Raw genomic sequence first — 10,621 nt, 5'->3', positions numbered from 1 at the left:
TTAGTGTGCAAACTTAAAGCACACGGTATTGGGGGTAAGGTATTGATGTGGACAGAGAATTGGTTGGCAGACAGGAAGTAAAGAGTGGGAATAAACGGGACCTTTTCAGAATGGCAGGCAGTGACTAGTGGGGCAGTGCTGGGACCCCAGTTGTTTGCAATATATTTTAATGACTTAGATGAGGGAATTAAATGCAGCATCTCCACTCAGTTGAGCGTTGCAAATGTCAGCAGACTGTCCCAATGAGAAGGAAAGAAATACCATTGTGAGATTGTCCTCCCCTGCCCTTCCCCGTGTGTGACTATCACCATCAGTCCATCTGTATGACTGTGCTCACTACCAGATACCCAGACCTCATGGGCGCATCTCCTCTCCCGATTGTGGGCATCAGTTCAGACACACCCCTCCCATACAACCTATTTCTGGATCATCTCATCTTATTGGACTATCTTTTCCCATCGGTATGCTGCTGTGGGATGTGTCTTCCCCGTCCCCTTTCCTCCTGTTGGATCTCTCTTCATCATCCCTCTTCCTTACCCTTGCCCCTTCCGAACCTCTCACGCAGGAACACTTTTCTAGCCATCCGGGAATGGGACAGAATTTGTGGAGTTTACAGGGTCACACCGACAGACTAAATTACCGACATTCGGTGAATACCCTGGAGCTGGGCAGTGAGGGACATTGACAGTGATAGGAACGCGGATCAGTGATTTACTGAAGGGTTTAATGTTTCCTGAAATACCTGAGTGAGAGAAATTCACTCAGACCCACGGCTTGAATCACTTTGTTCCTCAATTTGTCTGTTTGTGTTTAGACTGAGTGGTAATGAACTGGGAGATTCAGGAGTGAAACTGGTGTCTGCGGCTCTGAGGAACCTGGAGTGTAAAATACAGAAACTGGAGTAAGTACCAGACTGTGGGAGACTGTATTTTCGGTCACTGGGTGTCTGAAACTGAACATTAATGTGATCAGTAATTGTGTTACTGATAAACAATGGGGATTTGTACCGTCTCCTGCCTCTCTGTGTCCTTCACCCTCACTCTCTCTCATCTCCAGGCTGGACAGTGTTGGTCTCACAGATTCTGGTGCCAAGGATCTCGTCTCCGCTCTCAGTACAAAACCATCACTGACGGAGCTGGACCTGAGTGGTAATAAACTGGGAGATTCAGGAGTGAAACTGGTGTCTGAGGCTCTGAGGAACCCGAAGTGTAAAGTACAGAAACTGAGGTGAGTACCAGACTGTGGGAGATTGAGTTTACAGTCACTGGGTGTCTGACACTGAATATTACTGTGATCAGTAATTGTGTTACTGATAAACATCGAGGATTTGTACCGTCTCCTATCTCTCTGTTTCCTTCACCCTCACGCTCTTTCATCTCCAGGCTGAACCATGTCGGTCTCACAGATTCTGGTGTCGAGGATCTCGTCTCCGCCCTTAGTACAAACCCATCACTGATAGAGCTGGACCTGGTCTCAAACTCGCTCACAGACCGATCTGTCCCCGCTCTCCGCCACCTCTTACTGACCCTCCCGAGTCTGAAGCAGATCAGGTGAATGTTTGTGTTAATGTTCAATGTGATAAAATATCAGCGGATCCGCGGGTTTTCTGGTGATATTTGTCTGTGAGTGTTGTCCCCTGTTACTGACACTGTTGTGTAATCTGTTTATTTCATCTTTATTCTCCCATCTGTTTCAGGCTGAGGAACTATGTTTTCAGTGAGGCTGCAAATCGGTTCAGTGAGACCGGGTGGGAGGAATTGGAGTCTCTGCGGGAACCCAGACCAGGACTGACAGTGACTGTGTGAACATCTGAATGTGTGCACATCCCCGCCAGCGGGATGGGGACATTTCGGCCGATTTCCTGCCCTCCCCTTTAACTCCCACCCTTACCTGTAATGGCCGCACGCCAGGTGTAATTCACAATGTTTCTCACCCAACTGGCTCCAGTCTCGCGCTGTGTGACATACGAACTGGTCCCGCAGTGACGTATTTCCGCCTCCTGTCCAGCGGCTCTTCTTCTGCCAGATGTTCGCTTTCGAGACTCCCCCAGGTGAGACCCCGGGCCATTACACAGACAGGAATTACCCATGAGCCAGGACTCAGTCTGGGAGACCGGTGTCCCAGGGTGGGATTATCCCGGGAGAGAATCCTTTTGCTGAGGACGGTGTATTCGGCAGTCTGGCCGATATAATGATGTTAATTTGACAAATACCTTGGATGTCACAGTAGATCTGCAGCGATCCTGGATATGGCTCCGAAATGTGATTTTAATGATTATTGATTCCCCAGTTTCACCTACTCCCTTCCAGCTTGTGTTCTTTCCAGCTCCTCCCAACTTTCGTATTTTGGCATCTTCCGCCGTTTTACTCCATCCCGAAACTGGGTTGCAGCCCAAAAAGTCAACTGTTTATTCATTTCAATCTATGCTACCTGACCAGGTGAATTCCTCCAGCATTTTGTGTGAGCATAAAATTGATTGCAGTCCGTCACGTGGTAAACCAGCTACACTCAAAGTTTGCACCGATATGAAGCAAATAATTCAATTGGTGCAACTGCTTAAACTGACAGAGTATCTGCATTCATTATATTTGTATCAACAATGACAATTGTTTTGCAGAAGCACTGAATTGGTAGCATTGTTAACAGTGAGGTAGAAAGTCATAAGACCATAAGATATAGGAGCAGTAGTAGGCCATTCAACCATCGAGTCTGCTCCGCCATTCAATCATCAGCAGATTCAATTCTTCCAGACATCGTCACTCCTCTGCCTTCTCCCCATATCCACTGATGCCCTGGTTAATCAAGAACCTATCTATCTCTGCTTTAAATACACCCAATGACTTGGACTCCACAGCCGCTCGTGGCAACAAATTCCACAGATATACCACCCACTGACTAAAGTAATTTCTCCGCATCTCTGTTCTAAATGGACGTCCTTCAATCCTGAAGTTGTGCCCTCTGGTCCTAGAATCCCCTACCATGAAATATAACTTTGCCACATATAATCTGTTCAGACCTTTTAAGATTTGGAATGTTTCTCTGAGAATGCCCTCATTCTCCTGAGCTCCAGGGAATACAGCGCAAGAGCTGCCAGAATTTCCTCATACATTTCATTCGCCTTCTTCACAACAGACTAAACCTGGAGGTGAACCTTTAGTGTTTCTTGCACAAGGACACCCAAGTCTCTTTGCGTCTCTGCATTTTGAATTCTTACCCCATCTAAATAATAGTTTGACCGTTTATTTCTTCCCCCAAAGTGCTTGACCATACATTTTCCAACATTGTATTTCATTTGCCACTTCTTTGCCCATTCCCCTAAACTATTTCAGTCTCTCGGCAGTCTCTCTGTTTCCTCAACACTGCACGCACCTCCACCTATCTTTGTATCATAGGTAAATTTAGCCACAGATCCATTAATAACGTAGTCCAAATCATTGACATACATAATAAAAAGTTACGGTCCCAACGCCGACCCCTGTGGAACTCCACTGGTTACCGGCAGCCAGCCAGAATAGGATCCCTTTATTCCCACTCTCGGTTTTCTGTCAACCACCCAATGCTCCACCCATGCTACAAACTCCTCTGTAATTCCATGAGCTCTTATCTTGCTAAGCAGCCTCATGTGCGGCACCTTGTGAGAATCCAAGTACACCACATCTACTGCATCTCCTTTGTCTGCCCTATTTGTAATTTCCTCAAGGAATTGAGGTAGGTTAGTCGGGAAGGATTTTCCATTCAGGAAACCATGCTAGCTTTGGCCTGTCTTGTCATGTGCTCCCAGGTATTCCATAATCTGATCCCTAACAATCGATTCTAACAACTTCCCAACCACTGATGTCAGGCTAACAGGTCTATAGTTTCAGTTCTGCTGCCTCCCACCCGTCGGAAATAGCGGAGCAACATTTGCAACTTTCCAGTTATCCGATTTTTGAAAGATCATTGTTAATGCCTCCGCAATCTCTCCAGCTATTTCCTTCAGAACCAGAGGGTGCAGTCCATCAGGTCCAGGAGAATTATCTACCCTCAGACCATTAAGCTTCCTGAGCACCTTCAGAGTCGTAATTTTCACTGCACCTACCTCACTTCCCTGATACTCTTGAATGTCCGGTACACTGCTTGTGTCTTCCACTGTGAAGACTGATGCAAACTTCCCATTCAGTTCCTCTGCCGTCTCTGCGTCTCTCATTACAAATATGTCCAGCATCATTTTCTATTAGTCCTCTATCTACCCTCAATTCTCTTTTCCTCTTTATATAGTTAAAATGGTATAGTATCTTCTTTTGATATTAGTCGCCAGCTTCCTTTCGTAATTCACCTTTTCCTTCCTAATGACCTTCTTAGTTTCCCTCTGCAAGTTTTTAAAAGCTTCCCAATCATCTATTTTCCACTAGATTTGGCGTCCTTGTATGCCCTCTCTTTTGTTTTTGTTTTATCTCTGAATTCACTTGTCAGCAACGGTAGTGTCCTTCTTCCATTCGAAGTTGACTTCTTGTTTCGAATATATCTGACTTGCACTTCCCTCATTTTTTTCGCAGAAACTCCAGGCATTGCTGCTGTGCTGTCCTTCCTGTTAGTGTCCCTTTCTGGTCAACCTCCGCCAGTTCCCCTCCCATGCCATTGAAATTTCCTTTATTCCACTGAAATACCGACACATTGACATTTACTTTCTGCTTCTCAAATTTCAAACTGAACTCGATCATATTGTGACCACTGTTCCTTTATGGTTCCTTAACCTTCAGCTCTTTTATCACCTCCCGATCATTGCACGACACCCAATCCAGAACTGCCGACCCTGTATTGGGTTCAGCAACAAGCTGTTCTAAAAATCCATCTCTTAGACATTCTTTAATTTCTCTCTCCTGAGATCCAGAAATGTGCCTGGTTTTCCCAATCCACTTTCATGTTAAAATCCCCAACGATTATCATGATATTGCCCTCTTGACACGTCTGTTCTATCTCCTGCTGTAATTTGTAATCCACATCCGGGCTGCTGTTTGGAGGATGTATGGAACTGCAATTCGGGTTCCTTTAGCGTTGCCATTTCTTAACTCAACCCATAGAGATTCTAAACCTTCTGCTCCTGTGTCATCCTTCCCTATACACAGAGCCACACCACCCATTCTGCCTACTGACCTATCTTTCCGATACACCGTATATCCTTGGACTTTCATCTCCCAATGGCAGGCATCCTTTAGCCAAGTTTCAGAGGTGGCCACAACGACGTACTTGACAATCTGCAGTTGAATTTAAGTATCGTCCGTTTTATTTCTTATGCTGAGTGTATTCAACTGCAACATTTTCAGTCCAGTATTTGTTGCTTTCTGTTTCATCTGCACCACACTTCTGTTGCCCTGTAACTCATCCCACTGGCTGTGATTATGCCTCACCTGCTGTCTTTCCTTTCTATCATCTCTGTTGCACGCTATCTGTGATTTATTTCTGTTTTCCCCTTCCTAAGGCCTATCACTCCGGTTCCCATCCACCAGCCAAATTAGTTCCAACGCAGCTATATTAAATGTGCCGGCTCGGGTGTTGAACCCCTTTGGGTTGAGCTGTAATTTTTCCTTTTCGTACAGGTTGTACCTCCCGCAGAAGATGGCCCGGTGTTCCAGGAACCCGAAGCCCTGCTCCCTACATCAGTCTCAGCTACTCGTTAATATGCCTGATCGCGCTATTCTTGCGCTCGTTAGCACCAGGCACAGGCAGCAATCTCGAGTTTACTAACGTGCAGCTCCTGCTTTTCAGCTTCCTAACCAACTTCTGAATTCCCTCTTCAGGACCTCCTCCCTTTTTCTACCTCTGTCATTGGTACCAACGTGTACCAAGACTTCTGGCAGTTTACCCCCTCCCTTCAGAATACTCTGGTGCACGCGATCCGAGACATCCCGTACCCTGGCACCTGGGAGTCAACACACCATGCGGGTGTCTCTATCAGGCTAACAGAAACTCCTGTCTGTTCCCCTCACTATGACTACCGCATTCCTCATCTTCCTCTTTCCCTTCTGCACCACGGAACCGCGCTCAGTGCCACAGACCCGATCGCTGTGATCGTGCTCCGTCAGTCATTCCCCGGAACCGCATCCAAAAACGAGATAATGATTACTGAGGAGAATGGCCACAGGGGTTCTCTCGACTATCTGAGCTCTTTCCCTCGCTCCCCTAACCGTCACTCATTTATCTAACTCCTGCAGCCTCGGGGTGACTAATTCCCTGTTGCTCCTCTCTATCTCCTGGTCACTCTCTCTAATAAGCTGTAGGTCATCATACCTAACATTGCCTCTCAGGAGCTGCATATCGGTGCACCTGGCGCAGATGTTGCCTTCGAGGGGACTGGAAGATTTCCAGGATTCCTGCATCCGACATCCAGAGCAAAATACTAACCCTACCGACATGCTCTCCATTGCTCAAAATAAAAAACACATGTCTGGGTAATACGTAGCCGCTGCACGCTCCGCCCCTGACTCTCCTTCTGTGACGTCAGTCCCACACTCCTCCCGCGGTGCTCCACCCTAGGCATTCCCAGAATCCTTTGCTCCCGCCCGTTTCAATGGGTCACTATTGCAGACACCGCTACCCCTCTGCCGTCCGATTCCTCAATTAACCCCATGAAACTGCTTCACTTCTTAAATATATATTATATCCTTTGCTCCCGCCCGTTTCAATGGGTCACTATTGCAGACACGTCTCCCCCTCTGCCGTCCGATTCCGCAATGGACATTAAACCCATGAAACTGCCTCACTTCTTAAATATCTGTTTTTGTACTTTATTAATCTATTCAATGCCCATATACTGTGATTAATTTACTTATTGATTTTTATTTTACTTTTTCTTCTGTATTATTGAACTGCTGTGTATATTTTTTTCCCTCTCTATTATTGAACTGCTGCTGCTAAGGTAACAGATTGCAGGGCACATGCCGGTGCAAATTAACCGGATTCTGATTCTGACATTTAATGGAAGTTCTGCGGTGTTTGTACTTGATGCCCCACCGAGCACTTTTCCCGCACCACTTACGAAAATTGCCTAGTCAACAGTGATCTTTATCTGAGTTATTCACTGCTAACTGGTTCATAGATGAAAACCGGAAATAAGCTCTTGTCCCGGTTATCGCAGTGACTATTAAGAATTCCAGAAGCACCTTGCAATCCCAGTTTGGACGGAAGTTTGCAAATTCGATGTTCGTGTTGCGGAGATGAGAATGCCAATCCAGAATGCAGGGTGCAGTTGCTCTCGCATGTTTTGCCTCCACTTGGCCAGAAAGGGACTCCGAGGACCGATAACTCGCGAGATTTGCATGTGACAGAGTGTCGCACCCGGCACGACTATTTCAAAGGCCTGCAGATGGGTAAAGGAAGAGGTGTTTTGACAGTTGTTTCACCATTATCTATCTTTTCCGTCTATAGTTCCCCCGGCCTCACTCCCGTGCCTTGCATAAGCTGAATTTCAAGCGTGACCGTTATCAGGTTTAATCCAATGCGGAGTCGGTTAATAACAGACGAATCTTGTCGGTTATTGGTTAAAATAAGATCAATAAATAACAATAAACAACAGGAATTCTGCAGATGCTGGAAATTCAAGCAACACACATCAAAGTGTCTGGTGAACGCAACAGGCCAGGCAGCATCTGTAGGAAGAGGTGCAGTCGACGTTTCAGGCCGAGACCCTTCGTCAGGACTAACTGAAGGAAGAGTGAGTAAGGGATTTGAAAGTTGGAGGGGGAGGGGGAGATCCAAAATGATAGGAGAAGACAGGAGGGGGAGGGATAGAGCCAAGAGCTGGACAGGTGATAGGCAAAAGGTGATACGAGAGGATCATGGAACAGGAGGTCCGGGAAGAAAGACAAGGGGGGCGGGACCCAGAGGATGGGCAAGAGATATACTCAGAGGGACAGAGGGAGAAAAAGGAGAGTGAAAGAAAGAATGTGTGCATAAAAATAAGTAACAGATGGGGTACGAGGGGGAGGTGGGGCCTAGCGGAAGTTAGAGAAGTCGATGTTCACGCCATCAGGTTGGAGGCTACCCAGACGGAACATAAGGTGTTGTTCCTCCAACCCGAGTGCGGCTTCATCTTTACAGTAGAGGAGGCCGTGGATAGACATATTAGAATGGGAATGGGATGCAGAACTAAAATGCGCGGCCACTGGGAGATCCCGCCTTCCCCGGCGGACAGAGCGTAGGTGTTCAGCAAAGCGGTCTCCCAGTCTGCGTCGGGTCTCGCCGATACATATGAGGCCACGTCGGGAGCACCGGACGCAGTATATCACCCCAGCCGACTCACAGGTGAAGTGTCGCCTCACCTGGAAGGACTGTTTGGGGCCCTGAATGGTGGTAAGGGAGGAAGTGTAAGGGCATGTGTAGCACTTGTTCCGCTGACACGGAGCAATCTTAAAATAATCTTAAAATAGATTTTGTATTTTCTGTGCTATTTTTGGAGCAAGAGTCTCCTGCAGGTCGGTTTATGTTATAATTGTGAGACGGACAGTGCACCGATGGAATGACGACGGGTGGATCGAGCAGGACATTCAGCGTCTTAGAGTCATATGGCAAACAGGCCATTCGGCCCGACATCATTCTGCACGCTATTCGTTACTCTACTACATGGAGCCAATTGAACAGCACGTGATCTGTAACTTCTTGTGATTTGAAAAACCACCTCTTAAATGTTGAATGAAGATAATCAAATTAAATAAATTCATTAATTAATATAAATAGGTAATTAAATTTATAATTTGATCGAAATAAAACCAACCGAGGCAGAGCGTTTCCTGTTCCAGCATCATTGATATGAATACATTTCATCTCAGCCATTCTAAATTGCTACCTTGACCGTGTACCTGCTCTCTTATGTTTGCCGATTCTGTCATATATTTCTTAATGTGTACTACACTATGAATCTATTCGAGTTATGTCCCACTCATAAATAATATAATATTCATGTCGAGTTTCTCATGATAACTTCAGTCTTGTGTCTATGTTGTTCTGTGCAGCACTGAGAGAGTTTGTGAATGGGAATGCGAAGGAAGGTCAAGTTTCACATTTGGAATAACGCAAGTTCCACGTTGCAGCATCCGGGTGATTGATGATTTCCCGGGAATTTGGCGTCACTGGTTACGTCACAGCTCAGCCGGGAATTCCTCATTCATCTGCCTTCTCCCCTACCCCTTGATGACTTGACTAATCACACCCAACCACTTGGCAACAAATTCCACAGATTTTCCAGTCTGACGACAGTAACGTCTCTGCATCTCTGTTGTAAATGGACTTCCTTCAATCCTGAAGTCGTGCCCTCTTGTCCAAGGCTCCCCTACCTTGGAGGTTACACTTTAGGGTATCCTGCACAACCCCCAGACCCTTTTATTGAATTCTCTCCGGAGTTCTCACTCGCTAACTGGTTGCATTGGAAGCGGCAAATCTGCTGATCGTTGTCCTGGACCAGATATTGAGCAGGATTCCGAATACTTACATGCCAATCGAAATTTTCTTCAGGTCTGAGTGTACACCGATGTTTAACATCCACGCTGTTCCTTTTCGTTGGGTCTGGTATATGGTCTCCATCACCTTTGATGGATCTGTGGCCATTTGTTGCCAAAAAAATCTAAAATAAAATATTGCACCACGAAGTCACGGCTATGAATCTGGGGACAGTGACAGTGATCAACTGGTTAAGGAACATTTACTGGTATTTTCGTTTTTCGCAGTAATATACAATGATGTTTACTCCATTTGTTTGTTTGTCATCTGTATATTAGTTGTCGTTATCTTTCACGATGCCAATGAATTTATTTAATTGCATCCTCACCTCGGTAATCCCATTCCTGGTGGTTCTCCTGACGAATGGATTAACCGTCGGGCACGTTTTAGTCACCAGCAGAGGGCGCAGGAGACTCCGGTGTGTTGACGTGGGGCAGGGTGCCAGAGAGGGTGCCGGAGATGGAGAACCGCAGGAAACCCCTCGTGCAACGAGGTGCGTAAGGACCGTATGAAATGCAAGAGAACACTTACAACAGAAAGCAGAAGGGTCAAAAGAAGGGATGATGTCACCTTAGCAGAGAAGGTGAAGAAGATTCCTCAAGGGTGCGGCTGAAATGTTAAGAGCTGAGGGACTGCAGGAGACTGACCTGGTCCTCTGGGAGATCAGAATGGTAAACCGTGTGTGCAGCCAAAAAGATGCATTTAATGTGCATCTGTATTTACTTGGGAGACGCCGAGAGAGTCTATAGAGGTAAGGCAAAACGGCACCAACTCCAAGGACAATACAAATTACAAAGGAGTTGTTTGCTGCCTTGAGGCAAATTAGGGGGATAAATCAGGGATCGTCCTCTGCTGTTTTCATCGATATCAACGATCTGAACCATAATGTGGTTAAATGCATCAGGACATTTACCGATGACGCCAAACTTAGAAGTGCGTTCGACAGCAAGGAATACAACAACGGCTTGCAGCGGAATGTGGAACCGGTGGCAAAATGGCGTCACGGATTAATGGTGTCGTAAAGCAAGCTGCTGGCACGTAGGCCGAAGTACTGACCGCAGCGAGATGGGATGTTAAGCTGAAGTTATACAAGACACTGTTGGAGTCTTGAAGGGTTGAGCGCAGCTTTGGCCAGCTACTCACACGGAAA

General features: G+C 46.4%; 1 protein-coding gene across 9 annotated transcripts in view; it reads left to right on the top strand.

Moving 5' to 3' along the window:
- Nucleotides 1-9,716, top strand: part of LOC140208328 (NACHT, LRR and PYD domains-containing protein 3-like) — a 48,048-nt gene extending 38,332 nt beyond the window's left edge. For 6 of the 9 annotated variants that reach the window (XM_072276921.1, XM_072276919.1, XM_072276922.1 and 3 more), the window contains 4 exons: nucleotides 815-901; nucleotides 1,057-1,227; nucleotides 1,383-1,550; nucleotides 1,697-5,570. In XM_072276921.1, coding sequence (XP_072133022.1) covers nucleotides 815-901; nucleotides 1,057-1,227; nucleotides 1,383-1,550; nucleotides 1,697-1,805 — 535 coding nt within the window. In that variant the 3' untranslated portion in view covers nucleotides 1,806-5,570. The other 3 variants (XR_011888736.1, XR_011888735.1, XR_011888734.1) reach the window with 3 other exon arrangements.
- The last annotated feature ends 905 nt before the right edge of the window (nucleotides 9,717-10,621 follow it).

The sequence above is a fragment of the Mobula birostris genome, chromosome 13, assembly GCF_030028105.1.
Source record: "Mobula birostris isolate sMobBir1 chromosome 13, sMobBir1.hap1, whole genome shotgun sequence".
NCBI classification, from domain to species: domain Eukaryota; kingdom Metazoa; phylum Chordata; class Chondrichthyes; order Myliobatiformes; family Myliobatidae; genus Mobula; species Mobula birostris.
The sequence above is the reverse complement of the archived record's forward strand: the minus strand, read 5'-3'. Positions and strand labels throughout refer to the sequence as shown.